General features: G+C 41.8%; 1 protein-coding gene across 4 annotated transcripts in view; it reads right to left on the reverse strand.

The window, feature by feature from the left end:
- The window catches only part of FHOD3 (formin homology 2 domain containing 3), a 491,472-nt gene that overhangs the window by 78,635 nt on the left and 394,290 nt on the right, over positions 1-18,547 (reverse strand). For 3 of the 4 annotated variants that reach the window (XM_030810561.1, XM_030810560.1, XM_030810559.1), the window contains 2 exons: positions 14,369-14,419; positions 8,134-8,348 (listed from right to left, as the gene is read on the reverse strand). In XM_030810561.1, the coding sequence (XP_030666421.1) occupies positions 8,134-8,348; positions 14,369-14,419 (266 nt within the window). The remainder of the gene's footprint in view (positions 1-8,133; positions 8,349-14,368; positions 14,420-18,547) is intronic. The other variant, XM_030810562.1, reaches the window with a different exon arrangement.

Below are 18,547 nucleotides of genomic sequence, written 5' to 3' on the forward strand. Positions count from 1 at the left end.
AATGTTAGACAGGATTAGAAGCACTATTTAAATTAGAATTTCCACTTCCCACTCTTGCCCCTCAGATTACGCTTCTGATTGAGTTCACTTGCTTAAATATGTATATAATGCTACTGTAGTATCATACAGAATAAAAAAGAAGCAATTTCAGGTTCAATTATTCTCATATTGATAACATATAGTGTGACTATTCTATTAGAGTTAGATCCTCAGAAAGAAATGGGCCAGATATGTCAACTCTCTGTAAAAGTTTCCTCTCTATTAATTACACCAACATCATTTATTCAGTCCTTATGGAGTGGCCTGCATAGTCAAAGATGTGTCCTCCACCCATGGCTCATGCAATAAATGTCTTCCTGGGTAGAGAGGAAACAGCTGTCTCTGCAGATTCATGTGTCTGCTTTCTTTTGTCATGCTTGACCATTCTCCAACTCACAACCCATGTACGGAATGCTTGTTCTGCTCCAAGCACTTGGAATAACAAAGGTGGGCACAGGCACGTGCCCTGCCCGAGGCACACAAAGACGCTTGGGAGGAGCAACTTATCACATGGACAGCGAGGTAAGCCCTGCATCCCAACTGTGCACAAGATGCAAGGGAAACACAAGAGAGGGATCAAGGGAGGCTTTAGAGAAGAGAAGATGCCTCAGCTCGATGAAGAGTCCAGGGGGCACCCAACGGAAGAGTGCACTCCAAGCACAGAGCACGGCATTTTCAGGTACTGATTGTGGTTTGGTGTGGATGGAGCATAACATTTGTTGGGGGGTGGCTGTGGTGCTTGGTACTGGGTAACAAAGGGTCTTGAATGCCACATAAGATCTGAATTTATGTGGTAGATAATGGAGAGCCACCCGATAATTTTAAGAAAAGGAACAGAGATCTTTTTTTTTTTTTTAATTGGGTTGCTGAGAAGAACCTGGAAGAAGTGAGACCTATCAGAAGTGATTGAAATGGCCCAGATCAGAGATGGTTGAGGCCAGGACTAAGGCACTGGCAATGAAGAGAAAAGAAAGAGGGCTGATTTGAGAGAAAACAACACAAAAGACACTTGGGGATTGATTGGATGTAAGGTAAGTGTTGAAGGAGGAATAAAAAATTATATGAATGTTCCAGCTTAAATGATTGGGCCACGAGAGATAGCCTTACCCAGGTGGGGACTAGAAAATATAAGCAGGTTTGGGGTGGGGGTTTCTGGATGATAGACATCACCTTCCATCTGAACAGCCCTCAGCCTGGCACTTGGTGGGTCTGAAGAGTTGGAGGGGCATTTAGTGGAGATGGCTGGGGAAGTGCAATACACACGCCCTGAGCTCAGGGAGGCCAAGGCTGGCAGTACAAACCTCAGGGATTTAAAGCATATGGGAGGTAGGTAAAAATCACAGGTGGAATGCGAGGGCCCAGTGAGAGGATGTGCATGAAAACAGAGAGGAGCTGGGGAGGAACTTCAGAAAAACCCAGCACATAGTGAAAAGGCAGAAGAGGAGTCCATGAGAGGATTGCAACCAAAGAATGAGAAAAGACTAAGACAAATGGTGAGAAAACAATGAGAAACGCACACGACTCAAAAGGCAACTATCCTGTTTAGCCTAGAGATTATCTAGAGGACACAGAGGCATCCAGAGGGGGATGGATCCAGAAAGTTAACAAAAAGTGACTTGAACTTCCTGATGTATCTGGCAGAGGCAGCCTTCTCACAGAAGTCACAACTTCAAAAGGCTCCAAAGATGCATATCATGCCCAGAGGCAGACGAGACACACTGCATGATCATTGAACCCAGAAGTTCTCCTGAAAAAGTGTATTTCAGGTACCAGAAAATCAATGTGTGTCTTGCCATACTGCAGGTGTTGTATCATTTTGAACAAATGTGTTCCAAAGATGGATGGGGGAAAGCAGGGCTGCTGAAGGGAAAGGGGGAGTGGTGGAGATGGCAGAGTAGTGACTAAGATCTTGAGCATGGACGAGGATGCTAGAAGGAGCCCCAGAGTTATTCTCCTTTGTTAATTTCTCCAGTCTCAGTCATTGTCTGGAAATTCAAAGTACCACTGTGGCTCAAGAACCCTCATTGTCCTGACACGTGGAGCCTCCTGACTGCACCTGGAAGCACTGACCAAAGGCTCCCACCCGGGATGAAAGGTGCTGATGTCTCAACCAGCCAACAAGCCAGATTCTCTGTGAGTGTCTCCAGATGCAGCAAACTTGTTCATCTCAAGTGCCTGCTCCAGGCAGGGTCTTGCAGCTCCTGAGGCACTTACTTTTTTGTTAAATAAGAACAAGCTAATTGCTGTTCAAAACTTGAATTTTTTTGTTTACACTAAACAGACTTTATGATACAAATTTCATAGTAAAGGTTGATTTAAAACCATTATAATCTAATATTAGGAAACAATTATCTACAGCTCTCCCATGTTTCTTCAGTCTTGCAAGCAAAGGCACTGATAGTCTTTTTTTCTGCACTATCTTTCTAAGGATGTCTGCATAGCAAAGAGCCTTAGAAGACAGGGTCTTCTCTTAGAAGATAGGGTCTCTCTAGAGCAAAGATCTGGTTGGCTTATTGCCCACTGTAATAAAGACAATATCTCCCTCTGGGACAAACGGAAGGCATGTTTACCACCCATTATAAAAGAGTTCAGGTCCCCAAGTCTCAGGGTTGCTTTCCCCAGGTTCCCCACAACGTGCCTGCAGGTTTTACTGGGCCCTATTCACATCACCCTGTGGGAACTGGGACTTGGAGAAATGACACAAATGTTGATATTCTGGCTATTGCTATCACTAGAAGTAATGAAGTCCTTTGTCTCTGACCCAGGAATTTTGTGTCTTCTGCCAGCATCCACGGAATTGTGGCAGGGCAGCATATTAGCTTACAAGTAGGGTAAAGTTTCAGTTCCTTCATAGCTCTTGACACCTAACAGCTGCCTAGGAAATAATAATTTTGATCAGGTAATGTCCACCTCCCCTTCTCTTTTTTTGGAGTTGGGGTCTTGCTCTGTTACCCAGGCTGTAGTGCTGTGGCAAGACCATGGCTCACTGTAGTCTTGAACTCCTGGGTTCAAGCTATCCCCTTGCCTTAGAAATAATGCTCTTCTTTACCAATTTTCCCAGTGCCATTCTATGCCTATCTTTACTTAAGGTATATACTTTGTCTACTTCAGAAGGACTCAATCCTGATTAATGTTTCCAAATATGATGCAAGAAGACACACTTCAGACAACTGTCATTTCTATGAGGAGAAAAAGGGAAATTTTTCGAGACTGAGAAATGGCAAGGCAGAAAAATTCGATGATTTGCAAAGGCTGCCCACAGCAGGTGCAGCAGATAGGGCCTCAGCCTTGGGTAGAGTTGCTGAAAGATTTTGTCCAATTGACAAAAATGGCATCAAGTAGCAGCAGTCAGGTGAGGCAGGCAGGGAGGGAGGCAGCCCTGAGTCATAGAACCACAAGGAATCTAGTTTCCTGCCAATTCATGAAACACTGAACTGGAGGCATCCAAAAGGTTTATGCAAGAGAACCAGCATGCAGTGTTAGGCTGATGATGGACGATATTCCATTGCTACCATGCCAGTTGGAAAGATGTTTCTGATTTCTGCTGTGTGGATTAGATAACCTCAGAGAGTCCCTACACCTGAAGGAGACTCAGAACATCTTACACAACAAAGATGACAAAGACAGTCAACGCTAACAATGATGACAGCCAAAATGACAAATGGATGCCCACAGGAAAAATCATTTAGACAAACTAAACATTTCATGATACTCTATGTCTAAATTTTATTTCCAGGTTTGAGGATCAGGAGGCTACAGGAATCACCATATTTACCCATATTTTAAATGCCTGTATCTGTGAGAGGAAGTATCATTAACCTTTGTCAATAATTTCTGTAAATGCTGCTGGTGAGTAGGCCATGGCCATATAGGCCATATATATCTCCAGGGCCAAACAATCAGACATTTGGAAATACCCTGGAATCCAATTACAGGTAGAGAAAAAAATCACTGTCAAACATATTTTTCCCTGACATAAATAAAAATAAATAATATAGTGTGGCATCATTTTCAAATGTATCTCTGATGTATTATTTCTGTGTGCAATATGGAGAGTATCAAGCTCATAATAAACTAATGTAGACATAATTTTGCTTTCATGGCTAGGTTAGTGGGTGAAAGCCACTTCTAAATTCTTGACAGCTGTTTCCTTCCACTGGGAAATGCCATTTATCTCCATCTGGCCTCAGGAGGGACTCGTTTACAAGAGGGAGCAAGGAGGGAACATAGTTCTAGCTCTCCAGAGAAGGCAGCTCAACCCTGGGACACCCTCCAGGGACCACCATCAACATCCGGTTTTCAGGTGAGTAGTTTCTCTCTACTCTGTTTCCATGAAATAGGTTACCTGGATCTGACACAAATTGTGATAAGAGGTTACCTGGCTATCTTGACTTTACTTATGGGTAAACAGATTATTATTACTAGTTTTCATCCTCAGAGCAACTTTCTCAAGAATTATGTTGAAGAACTCTATCCTAATAAGAACACTGTACCTTTTCTGATAAAGAGAATCACTTAGGTGCTTTCAGAATCATCTATGAGCTTCTAAAAATAATAGGAAATAAACTTACTAAGTAGATATTCTGATGTCTGCCCCCAGGGATCAGTGAAAATAAGGAAAAGATATCAAAGCAATGAATGAGGAGATGCCTTTCCATGTTTGCCCAAACTTTGGGCTGACTGTCTCCATTAATTCCAACACAGTGCAAACGGGAACATGTATATGTCTTTCCCTCCCTTGGGCTGGTACTTTTAGAAAGAAGGAAAGTACTTAGACCATCATCACCAAGTCTAGGCAGTATGGGGACATACATCTGCTAAGCCCACAAGAGGGTCAGATGGAAAAATAATTCAAGTATGTATTGACTTGGTGCTGGGGATTAGTGGCATCATTCATACAAAAGTTATAGCAGATTTAGCTGGGAAAGCTTTTGGCGGAGAGATCTCACTAGATGGCATATCATGCTGTCAGTATTTATCATTAGCCTTTCCCTTTTAAAAAGTATGTTTTGTAAGACAAAAGGAAAAGGAGTTTTTAATGTTTTCCTATCTTCTTCTTTCGAAAGTTCTTCAGAATCTGAAACAGGAGTTATGAAAGAAAGAACCCATAAAGGGACCTGTACTACTGAGGCATAGAAAATTCAATAACAAATATTAGTTTTTCCTTTTCTTGTAAATATAATTCTGAAATGTAGGCTGCAATTTTTGCAGATATTGGTGAGAGGGTTAGCAAAGGGATGGTGTGGCATTAATATGAATAGCAATGCAAACATGGTGTAGCCATGACTCCAAGACAAATGGCTGAGATGGGCATCAGAACACTAATTACACTCCCAGCACTGTGCCAAGATGGTCTGAAGCACAGCTTTCCATCTATTTGGGCCTCAGTAAAACATGGATAATAACATCTCCCCTACCTACCCAGATATGTTTGGGAAAAAGGGGCAGAGCACTACAAAATGTGAAGCGTATGATGATTGCATGTTCCCACAAGGATAAAGAGTGAAAAAGCAAGGCAATCCCTGGCACGTTTGGACATCATGCCAGGTGTTTGGTGCAGGACCAACATCTGGATGTGTGATTATATTTTTAATTCTTCCTCCAGATGTCGGGATACTGGAAATGCTAGGGATAAGCAAAAGGTTACTTTTGGACATTTGAAAATGGGACTTGGTAAAAAGAATATACTATTAATTGGATGCTAACAGAATGCTTCAAAGAATAAAGTAGGCTGAGAAGAACTTGGTGATGCCAACTTTGCATTTCTGTCATAAGGGCAAATGTCTACAAAGCAGAAGGAAACCTCTGCGGTTCTTTCTGAGACCACCATCTTTTCATACACTTGTGATGTCCAATTTTATAAATCAGTTACATATCAGGACAAGGAAGACCATTTGTTCTTGCTGATTTGGATCCTGATTACTTAACATACAATGGACAGCTCTTCTAGATCTCACAGGAGCCAGTACTTTTGACTTTTTTCCAGGAAAAAAGCAAACAACATCAAATGATGCTAGAATTCTTGATTATGTGCAGATTCAAGCCCAGTATTCCTCTTTCAGAAGCAGGTATCATTTATTGTGTAATTTTGGTCAAACATTCTCTCAGTCTCTATTAATCCCTTCTCTGAAGAGAAAATAACACTTGCAAATATTCTTTTATTTTTGAGATGGTGTCTCGCTCCGTCACCCAGGCTGGAGTGCAATGGCACAATCTTGGCTCACTGCAACCTCCGCCTCCTGGGTTCGATTCTCCTGCCTCAGCCTCCTAAGTAGCTGAGATTACAGGCATGCGTCACCACGCCTGGCTAATTTTTTTGTAATTTTTTTTTTTTTTTTTTTTTTTTTTTTTAGCAGAGACCAGTTTTCTCCATGTTGGTCAGGCTGGTCTTGAACTCCCGACCTCAGGTGATCCACCCACCTCAGCCTCCCAAAGTGCTGGGATTACAGGCATGAGCCACTGTGCCCAGCTGCAAATATTCTTTTGAAAGCATACTGACATAAGTTATTTTCCCCAAATGCATACTACACACACACACATACACACAGACACACAGACACACACACACACACACACACACACACAGGAAATGACTATTTTCTGTATTCTTACTGAAGCTGAAATATTCTTTTGCATTGGCTAGAATGGTCTCGAGTTAAACTGTAATTCAATCAAATACGTAAGAAATTGTCTTTTGCCACAAACATCAAGGAGATTAAAAATTTGAGGACAAATGACATTTACAGACACTGTCAATTCCCTCTCGGCTTGGGGCTGTTCTGTACTTCACAGTTTAGACAATCATTCTGTAAATGACTGGAGGTACAACTTTTAGTTACAAGTCCAGGATAAAGTGCTGAACCACAACTCTGCAGGAGGATCTCTCTCATATTGCCTCTGGAAATACCACAATGTAGATAATAGCAATGACATGAGGCAGGGTTTGGAAAGCACACACCTGTTATAGAACAGTCTGTTTTCTTGACTCTCAGAGTCTCAATATCTTAAGACCGACATTACTCATCCATGACTGAGCCATCTGCCTGGGACAATCTTCCATGGTTCAGGGATCGGGAGTAACGGGACGTCACGGGAAGCTGTGGAGGAGCCAGCCCACTCCAGCAGAATGAGCCAAGGCTTGGAGAGCCAGCAAAGAATTGGACAGACAATATCGTTCCATTATATTCAGTTCTGCTAAGGTCATGGGGTCCTGCCTTGTTTAAATTAAACTTTACACCATATTTAGTCAACCCTCCTAGAATTAAAAGCTTAATGCCTCTGCTGTCTTTAGTTGGCTAAGTCTACATCAGGCTGTAAGCCATAACACTTGACTAAAGCAAACAGTGCTAGCAGTAGGGTTAATCAACACACACTGTGTAAACGCTGCTGAGAACCATCCCTGTGTTAACGTGAAAGAAAACGGACCCACAGTGTGCAGAGCAGGCAGGAAAACAGCTGATGCTCAAGGCTGCAGTGTACAATATCATCGCGCCTCTCCAAATAAAGTGAAGAAGACAGAATATCTCCCAGGAGAGCTTGCCTGTCTGTACATAAGCACGTACACACACACCCACACACCCAACCATGTGCCAGTAATTTTTACAATTTGAATTATTTTTCTTCTTCCATATTTACCTTCTATTTTCACTAGGTCCACATTTTTCTTTGCTTGCTGTAATTAATTTTATTCTCTTTCAGTTTAATTTAAACCAGACTAACAGTTCCTCGGGTAAGAACATTCGAATGTTGGTCACTTGATTGGGCAGACCCACATCTCGAAATGATAAAGTATTAAATGAATATTCCAGTATTTAGGATTAAATGTCAAAGTAAAGCTTATTTTCCATATTCTTCTTTTTCCATGACCATACATTGACAACTTTGATGAATCATTTTGCTTTAATATAAGTGGCTCTGAAGACGTCTAGTTTGTTAGTGACCAGGCAGTTGCAGTCACAAACCCCCGCCCCCAACAAAGTGTACCAATAGTTGCTGTCTCAGTATTAGTCTGCAGGTTGAAATCATCACTACTGCCCTGAGGAAGCCTGTCTGATGTTAACCCGTTCATTTTCCCTCTACTCTCCCTGTACTCACCTTGGGGATGGTGAGGGGTTCCTGGGGAGGAGAGGGGCACTGTGAGAGCCTCTTGAGAGTCTAAAGACGAGGGGCTATGGCTCAGAGGAGCCGGGCAGGCTGGGGCTGCTGGCGAGGTCAGGTCCAAGGAGAGGTCGGCTCTGCCCCGGCTCACACTCCGGCTTCTCAGCTCCTTCTCGTGCTCCTCAGCTGCCAACTGTTCCAAGTATTTGTATCTGAAAGTTAAATTCCAAAGGGTTTCCGTCAAACGAAAGAGGAGCCCGTGGCTGATGCTTGTTTATGGATGAAACACCTGCAGAATGAGCCGGTTTCCTGATGCACGCAGCACAGTGCAGGGCTGGCTGGAGGGTCAGCCTGCCAAAAACACCCAGCAAAGCCAAGATGCTAATGAGTAAAAATCCCACGTCACTCATAACCAAGCAAATTGGGGGAAATGGCAGCATCACACAGTCCCTAGATACTGGATCACTGCTGCAGAATCCTATCTTGCTCTTTTAGGGAACATTTGTAAATAAGCAAAACAGCAATAACCACCACCAAAGAGCCTCAAGAGTGATGGCTGAAAACCAAACCCCCTCGGAGCTCACAGCTGTGAAATGGGTGGGTGCCTTGGTGTGGCAGAGAGAAAAAAAATGACCCCCAAATACCAAAGGGGGTTGCTTGGATGAAGGCCTGCCTCTCTGAATTTCTGAACCTGCTTCAATGCTAACAGCAATGCAACTGGAATTCACTTTGTTCTCTCAGTGCTGACCATGGAAACTTTTTTTATATTCTAAAATATTTCTGAGTAGGAATCAGACATCCAATAGCTTGAACCTGACGTCACATAGAGTTTATTCATCAAAGTCAGTTTAAAAGAACAAAGATACATCTGTTTTGCATTTCAGGCAGGCAGAACCCACTAACTGTTTATTAAGACCAGCTACCAATCATATTCCTCATAGTGCGCTTTATAGATCAGACCAAAATAACTTTGAAATGTGTGCCTCTTCCAGATGTCTGCTAATTTTACTCACCATTATTTTTTCAGAAATAAATTTATGCATTCAGCTGTAACAGGTTTCTTACTATCTTACCCATCACTAAACTTTGGAACAGCTTACTCAAGACCCTCACTTTGCATCTATCCAATTCACTGCTTCAGTTCCTCACAATGGGCATTAGACATGGTGTTTCTCATTTACCCAGATAAGAAAGAGCACATATTTAAAATATTTTAAAACAATGCACTTAAAAAGCATGCATTTTTTGCATCCCATCCTCAAGGTGGGTGTGGTTTCCCCATCTGTAATCCTCACCCCTTTTCCCTGCCAACCCAAAGGCAGTCCACCCTTCGGACCACGCTTGCATGCACATCTCCCTCCAGGAAGCCTGCCTTGACCACCACAGCTGGAAGTGATCTTGGCCTTGCCTCTGAACTCATGTCGGATATGTAGTCCCTTCAACTCAGATGGCATTTTACATTTACTGCCTGGCATATTTAGTCATCTGTTCACATGTGCATGTCTGTTTTCAAAAAGCAGATAATAGGATTTTCATGAACAGGAAGATTACCATCCTCTGTTCTTTCCCTCGGTGCCTTGCATTTGTGGGCTGATGGGAAGCTAGGGAGAAGCCTGCAGAGTGGCACCTCACCTGCAGAGGCCCACCTGCAGAGGCCCACCTGCAGCCCAGGATGCCGAGGGGGCAAATATATCCCATTTCATTTTTGTGGGGGATGAGCTTGCATTCATGGTGAATCTCTGATAAAAGGTGTGTAGTGCGTGTATATGTAGACACAAACACTTGAGGCTTGGCCAAGAGCACCACCTCTTGAGGGGTAAGAGAGGCAACAAAAGGAACGTGTTTCTGGCCTTAATTCGGGCCAGCAAGAAAAAGCCACTTGGCTGTGGAAGTAACAAGAACCTTGAAAGAAAACAATTTTAAGGGTAAGAGGCAGGGCCTCCAGCAGGTATGTGTTAAATGGGATGGTGGCAAGTTCAAGGCCAGGAATGCCGTAAGTCCAGCAGGAGTTGTGAGCAGAGGCATTCCCACACTGCTGCAACAGGATAAAGGGGCAGGCAAGAAATGAGTGCAAATAAGAGAATCTGGACAGGTCCAGGAATTCAGGAGGTCAGAATCCCACGGCAAGAAATCAAATGAGTCTGCAGTAGGTGGTGGTGACGAAGCCCTCAATGAAAGGCTTCCAGCCAGGAGGACAACCCACTTGCTGCATTCATTTTTGCTGGCTCATTCCTGGTCCTGGCCTTCTGCATGCCTCCCTGTGGGCAGCCAGGTGGGCAGGAATTTGCAGGGTAGCTCACTTTCTGGGAGACTCCAGGGGCCACTCATCCCAGAGCCTGGATATATTTGACTCAAATGCTATTCCTGTGTACCCCTCAGCCTCACAGATGCCATCACTGAAGATCCGTAAGACATGGGAAGAGTTAAAGGTTTAATCTGAATTGTCCCGAAACATGATGTTTATGTGTTAGACAAAAATGGCAGAAGCAGAGGTAGAGGGATGGTGAGTTGTTGCTTCATGGATGAAGAGGTTCAGTTGTATAAGATGAGAAGAGTCTGGAGACTGGTTACACAACAATGTGAATGCACTTAATGCTACTGAAATATACAGTTAAAATGGTTAAGATGGTCAATTTCATGTGATGTGCATTTGATCATAATTAAAAGTTTTTTTTATATGGTGGGGCAGAGAGGCATGGAGGTCAAGAGCACTAAGCCTTTCTGAAAAAGCAGCAGCAGTGTTCATGTGCAGTGGCCAGAGTGGTGAAGGCAGTGGGCTGGTACATGGGGACAGCCACATCACAGGCATTTATGGTGTTACAGCTTAGCGACCCCTCCTGCCCCACAAGAACCTCCAGCAGTTCTTGGGGAGGAAGCTGGACCTATGTCATGACCTTCTCCTAGACAATGACATAAGTGCTATGGGGCCCAATAGTACTTGATCTGAGGACCCACCGGCCCATGCAATGACTGTCACATATCCCTGCTGCCACGCGAAGCCACACTCAATCCACAGACTGACAGAGCCTCCTCTGTGGGAAGCACTGGGCTTTCTATCCACAAACCACAGCCCCGAGAAAAGACTTCCTACTTTTTCTGCCTTCATCCAAACATTCCCGTTTATTCTCTGCCTATATCATTTGTTTGTTCATTCACCTTTTCGTTTATTTATTGAACATTTGTCAAGTGCCTGTCATGTGCTAAGAACTGTAGTGGGCACTCAAGATTTAATAATAAACAAGGAAAAATCCCACCCTCACAGAGCTCACAGTTCAGTGGGAGAGAGAGACAAATAAACCACTGGGATGAACTCCAACATCCACCAGAGCTCAGTGGCAGGGCTGGTACTGTGGCTCAGTCTCTTTTCACAGGGCCCTACAGAAACTCTGCTTGACTTTAGATTAACCTAGACCTACTTACTGATGACTTTTCCTGCCACACTTCTATTTGGAAATTCTCGCTTACATTAAACTAAAATCTGGCTCCCTTTAACTTCTGCCCTGTTCTCAGTCCTTCTAAGCAAGGCTCAGAATCCTTTCTTACCGCTTCATTGATCATTTTCATGAACAATTTCCAAAACCCTAGCCCAGTTCCAACCTTTTCTTTGCACTTTGTTCCCATAGCCCCTGTTTGCTATAAAGCATTTCCTCTGCATGCCCTGCTGTCTCCCTCAGACTAACAAACCCAAACAGAAGTATCCTCCTGTGCTACCCCCCAACACACCCCCAGCCTGGCTCATTCCATACTACAGGCGATTCTTTTTTCTCCTTTAAATTATTTGTGAATGTCATTTTAATCAATCGTTATCCTATAAAGCCTTTCTTCCAATACTTGAAAGGATGAGAAGTAGCATCTCAACAGAAACTTACTACTGGTCTGCACCATTGCCAATAACATAGTTTGTCTAAAATTATGGAGTGAGATGATATGAAATAATATAACATGTATCCAGATGGTCACTACACCTCAAAATAAGATGACATTCATCTTGTTACAGTTACATGATACAAACCTCAAAAACCATCTGCTGTGACTCTGGCTGTCTTTTTCTGAGTCTTGCATTAAGGGTAAGAGATGTGGGACTTGACGAACACACATCGCTCTATCTGGAAGAGTTACTTTTCCTTATTTCTGTACTACTTCCCACCTTTGATCTCTACTAGTTTCCATTTCCAAATTCCATTATACTTGGAAATCTTACTTTTTCCTGGCTTAGTAGGAACTCTTAAAAGCTTTTGAAACAGGGATGAAAGTCTGTTTCCCCTAACTCCCATCTTCACCAGGTTATTCAAGAAGAAAACTAACAAGAAAAATGGCTGGGCCAAACCAAAGGAAAATGCATGGCTGCTTCCCTAGACCTCTGTGTAAACAGAGAGGTGGCTTCAAGGGAAGAATCCCACAGTGGGCCTGCAGAGCACACTTCTGTGTCCAGGCTGATGGGCAGCCTGGGAGCAAAGACTAAGGGCAGAACCAGAGGAGAGAGGAGAAGCAGCAACCTCCTCTTATGAGTTTGCCAGACATAAATGAAGGTTTATTTGGACAAAAAAGAGCAGTAAATAATATCCAGAAAGAGCTGGACTTCCGTGGTTTGGGGAAATTTTGAAGTCAGCTGAGCCAGTTCAGATCTTGACACAGCACTTAAACCATCTCCCCAGGAGCTGCCAAGCCCTGTCTGTGTGGACATAACCTAACAGTCAAGTTGTTGAAAGCTCAAATAAGTACAGAATCTGGGGGGAGAACTAAAAAAATAAAATTTAGTTCCTTATGCCTGGGCAGGAAGTCAACCGCATTTTCAGTGAAAGTATATGTGATGCCCTCTGATGTAAAAAACAGGTATTAGTGAGAAATATAAGCTTCCTATTTCTTTAGCAGCATGTTTCACTCTAGATTTGCCAGCCACAACTAGTTATTAGGATGACAATAATCAAATTGAATGTTGGAATCAAAGCAATGCCATCATTTTATTTAAGAGGCTGATCTAAGCATCTAATTTTTAAATTGAAGACAGGCAGTCTCCACTCTTCCCTGCCTCAGACTGTCCTGATGTATTTAGCTGGTGTTTAGAAAATTAGCACAATTCTACTTCTTGTTGGCCCAGTCAGAAATTGTTAGGTTCCCAGCCGGCTCCAGCATAAAAGGTGTTAAAAGCAGCCTTTCCATCTCTCCATGCAGTCACCCCACCTGGTGGTAGAAGGGACGACTGCAGACTATAAAGAGCTGGGGGTAAAAACTTGTCTTTTGCCAGTCTGCTTGTAAAACCAGTTTCCACTGTTTATCTGCATTTATTAGGCACTGAACATCTTTGTATCTTTTATTGAGATTCAAAGCATGTTGCCATTTAAATATACTACTGATCAACACCGGAGTTTTGAGCTGCTCTGTTATATGACCTAGGCTGGTTCGAATATTACAGCAACATTTTAATCACATACTTCTTAATCTTATAAAGTAATGTATCTCATATATGTTTTTCTTACAAAATTGTATATAACTATACTGTGGATAGAAATTTAAAAATATATTCATGCATTTTCTAGTTAGCATCACAAACCACAAAGATTCGTACCATAAATAAAGTAGTTTTTAAAATGCAAAAGAGAAATAAAGTAGTTTACAGCTTGAATATTTTAAATAAAGCTGTTGGTTCATTTACTCATTTACTGATTCCATATATTATTCCTAAGTCCCAACTACATGCCAAGCACTGTGGTGGGTACTGGGGAAATAAAGGAAATCCAGGCATTGTTCCTGCCATCGAGGAGCTGAGTACAGTTCAGTAGGGAGACAGGTAAGTGACCAGGCACACCCAGAAATAGTCTCAGATATATCTAGTGCCCCCAGCCACTGCCTGGCACAGTGTGTACACTAAATATTTGTTGAAGGAGTGCTGACCATGTGACATAAAAGCACGCAGTAGGAACATGCACCAGGCTCAGCAGCGGTGGTGCAGGGTGTTTCAAATATATGCCCTATGTCATTATGCTAACATAAACGTGCTCATTTGAAGGAGAATTTTGAAGGAATAGACACACTTAACCATGATGGCACCAAATGACAAACCCAAATTTTTATTGGAAAATTTAGGTAACTAGTACACTGTTCTGCAAAATGCCAGCTATGTAAGGTTTTAGGTGAAGCAGTTATATTTTAATCGACAGTCTCTCTGCATGCTAGGTTAACAGTGCAAAGTCACATGCCATTTGTTACAATGGGAAAGAAGAAATACACAAACCTTTCTTCTCTTGCTTGCCTTTGCTCCTCTCTTTTGTCTAAATAATCTCGGCTAATGGAAATATGTAGAACAAACAAACAGGAAAAGAAAATAACAGAATTAGATACTCAGAAAATTACCAATAAATTATAAACAGTATATCATGAAAGACTGGCACTGCTTCAGAAATGTAAAATGGTTGTAGCTGAATTTTTAAAAGTTTAAAGGCTGTACTTCAAAATTATTAAATACAATTGATTTTCAATACAATCACAGGGATTGTAGAAAACATAGGATTATTGGATTCACCCAGAAACACTACTAATTACTGGTTGGAAAGAATGTAAGTACCTGAGGAAAGAAAAGTTTTTTAAAAATCCATAAATAAAATATGGCAATAACAAGCAAGCAATAGCTTTTGGAGGTGATTAGCATCCAGTTGAGCTCTGGTAGCTCCATAACAACCATCTCAAGAATTAAATCTAAGTGCCTTGGCCATTTTGTGTTGCACTCCACAAGCTGAATATTCCTTCCATAACCCAGGATTTTTTTATTTCCAGGATACATGCGAGGTATGCAGGTCTGTTACATAGGTAAACGTGTGCCAGGGTGGTTTGCTGCACCTATCAACCCATCACCTAAGTATGAAACATGCCTTAGCTATTTATCCTGATGCTCTCCCTCCCCAATCCCCCAACTGACAGGCCCCAGTGTGTGTTGTTCCCCTCCCTATGTCCATGTGTTCTCATTGTTCAGCTCCCATTTATGAGTGAGAAATTGTGGTGTTTGGTTTTCTGTTCCTGCATTAGTTTGCTGAGAATGATGGCTTCCAGTGCCATCCATGTCCCTGCGAAGGATGTGATCTCATTCCTTTTTATGGCTGCATAGTATTCCATGGTGTATATGTACCACATTTTCTTTATCCGGTCTACCAATTGATGGGCATTTGGGTTGATTCCATGTCTTTACTATTGCGAATAGTGCTGTAATGAACATACATGTGCATATGTCTTTATGATAGAATGATTTATATTCCTTTGGGTATATACCCAGTAATCGGATTGCTGGGTCAAATGGTATTTCTGGTTCTAGGTCTTTGAGGAATCGCCACACTGTCATCCACAGTGACAACCCAGGATTCCTTCTCCACATCCATTACACTCTCAGTTTCTATTCTGGGATCACTGAAGCTCCTGCTTTGTTCCTTCTCTTTTGTCTGTACCCACAGATGCCCAAATTTTATGTTTTGTTTTTCTGTTCCTGCTGTTTTGTTAATTTTAATGTTTTGTTTTTCTGTTCCTGCTGGTTAGGTTCCAAATTGAATCTAAGTTTAAGACTATGTGGTTAGTCATCTCTCACTGGACTGTTTCTTGGGGAATCCTAACATCATGGTTTTCAACACTGGACCTCATAATATAGTTTAAATATTCTATTTCTTGGTGTACTGATAACTGGATATAAAGGGGCAGTAAGTTAGACTACAGCAGTGTAGAACCAGGAGAAAAATGCAACAAGGACTCAGATTTGTCATCGTTTATAAACATCCAACCTCATCACTTTCCACACTAGAACTAAAATTTCCTATAACTCAGAAAGCTTAAGACCATATTCAACAAAAATGACAATAGATAAAGAACAACTTTTAGATGCTTTGCAAAAAGCACCAGGAGCATAAACAATTTAAATCAATGAAGTGGCTGATAAAAGGTCAGTCATTTGGGTAACCTCGGGAACTACTTTAGAAAGCTTTTCCTATTTATTTTTTGAATTTCTTTTCATTCACATCCCCAGAAATATGGAACTGCAGTCACCATAATTAATAGTTGCCTATGGTCTGTCCTTGATTAGCATTCATTACTGGATGAGGGCCATTTTGCCAAGGTCTCTCTGTGTTCTTAAATGACAAGTTAGAATCACTTGAAATCAACAGCAAATGGTTAACAGTTATGAGCATGGCCTCTGATGACAACCTGCCCAGGCCTAATTCTTACTCTGCCAACATATACATATGAATAACATAATTCCTGAATATATATTATAATGCATGGGCAGGTGCAATGGCTCATGCCTATAAGTCTAGCAATTTAAGAGGCTGAGGCAGGAGGATCACTTGAGCCCAGGAGTTCAAAACCAGCCTGGGCAACACAGCGAAACCCCATCTCTACAAAAGAATACAAAAATTAGCCAGTAGTCCCATGTACATGCCTGTAGTCCCAGCTATTTGGGAAGCTGAGGTAGGAGGATCACCTGAGCCTGGGAGGTTGAGGTTGCAGTGAGCCAAGATCGTGACACTGTACTCCAGCCTCGGCAAAAGAGTGACACCCTGTCTCAAGAAACAAACAAAAAAAGCCAATGCACTCTTGTCCTATTCTCCTATACCTCTGGGACTCCGATGACATGAATGCTAGACATTTTGATGTTATTATACAGGTCCCTACGGCTTTGTTCATTTTTCTTTCAATTTTTGTTTGTTTAGTTTTCAGGTAGGAAAATTTCTGTTGTTCTATCTTCAGGTTCACTCATAGCAACCAGTTCACTTTCTTCTCTCATAGCAATTCTATTTGGCCCATCTGACAAATTTTCTATTTTAATTTTCCTGTTCTATATATATTTCCATTTGGATCTTTGTATCTTTTTTTTTTTTTTACAGAGACGTCTTTTCATTTGTTTCAAGAGTATTTGCCCTTACTTCTTAAAGCATGTTTATAATAGCTACTTTAAAGTCTTTAAATGTATAATATCTATGTCCTTTGTGGCTAGCCATCTTTTAATTCTCTTTTCCCTTTGAGTTAAAATTTTCCTAATTATTTTTATGATAAGTTATTTTGGATTGTATTCTGTACATTTTATATATTTTGTAATGAGATTTGGGGTCTTATTTAAATTCTACAAAGAATCTGAATTTTTGTTTTATTTTGTATTAGCAGGTAATCAACCGGGTTAAGTTCAGCCTGCAAGTTGTAACCTGCCTTCAGACATTGGTTCCAATATTAATTCAGTTTTCTGGGATCTGGGTGGTGGTCCACTCCCACTCTGTATTTAGTTCTCAAAGCCTATGGCATGCCATGTAGGTTTGAAGCCACACATGTGCACAAATCAGACATGCATTCAGGAGTGCTCTCTTGATATCCTTTCTCTTTGTGGCTTTCCTAACACTTTCTGGCTCCTTGGGTTTCCTTTTATGGTTCTCCAGCCAGAAGGCTTGGGCTTTATTTTCCCTGTCCTGCCGCATACTTTGGGTAACTGCATCTGCATCCAGGACAGTATAGCAGGAGGAGAGCAAAGTGATATGCCTAGTGATCATGGGGTCATAGCTCTTATGGTCAGAGGAAGAGTTCCCTTCCCTCCCGTTTCAGGCACCTGCCTGGACACTGCTGCCATTGCTGTGCTTCTGTAGCAATATTGTTTGGGAGGCTAGGGTAGGAGATAAAGAAATAACAGGAATTCTCTACACTTTTATCTTTAGAAATTCCCTTTACTGTGCCTCGGTCTGAAAAAAAAGGACTTCTTCTGGGGCTCTTTTGGTCCAGATTTGGCATACACTTCTAGGTTTGGGTGCCTTTGAGTACATGCCAAGTAATATTGAAGGTAAAAATGGTAAACTCTCACTGGTTTTGTAAAACTGAATTTTAGTCTCCCTTCCTAATTTCATCTGCTCTCTTTTATATTTCACAGTTTTCAGAGCTCCACACATTCTCTCCATGATTTATGGTTGCATTCAGCAATGCAGAAGGAAAGACAGGATGGAGTGAATGAATTCCATTTTCCCCAGAACCGGCACCCAGTTTCAAGAGGTTTTCAATAAAAAACTTTGGATGTAAGCTCATCTCTGAATTTTCCATGTATTTTACTCAGATTCTCTGCTGCTATTTGGTGGTAAAATATGCAGATCTCCCAGAAAACCATAAATCAGGAAGCATTTAACCTGTTCCAGAGATTTCAAGAATTGGTCTTTCTAAAAGTGACAACTTCCAGAACTACCCCCATGAAAAATGGTGCATACAGAGCTGGCATTTCCATATATCATTTGGCAGAAATGTGACAGCTCAGGGTATGCTACACAATCTTGATGGGAAATGATGTTGGTTTACTTCATGCAGCCCATTCACCCAATCTTAGAAAAATGAGGATTAGTATTTCACAGATTTGGCATTTGTTTTCATGAAGTAGTGACTTATAGTTAAGCAACTTCACAACTCT

The sequence above is a fragment of the Nomascus leucogenys genome, chromosome 4 (assembly GCF_006542625.1).
Source record: "Nomascus leucogenys isolate Asia chromosome 4, Asia_NLE_v1, whole genome shotgun sequence".
NCBI lineage: Eukaryota > Metazoa > Chordata > Mammalia > Primates > Hylobatidae > Nomascus > Nomascus leucogenys.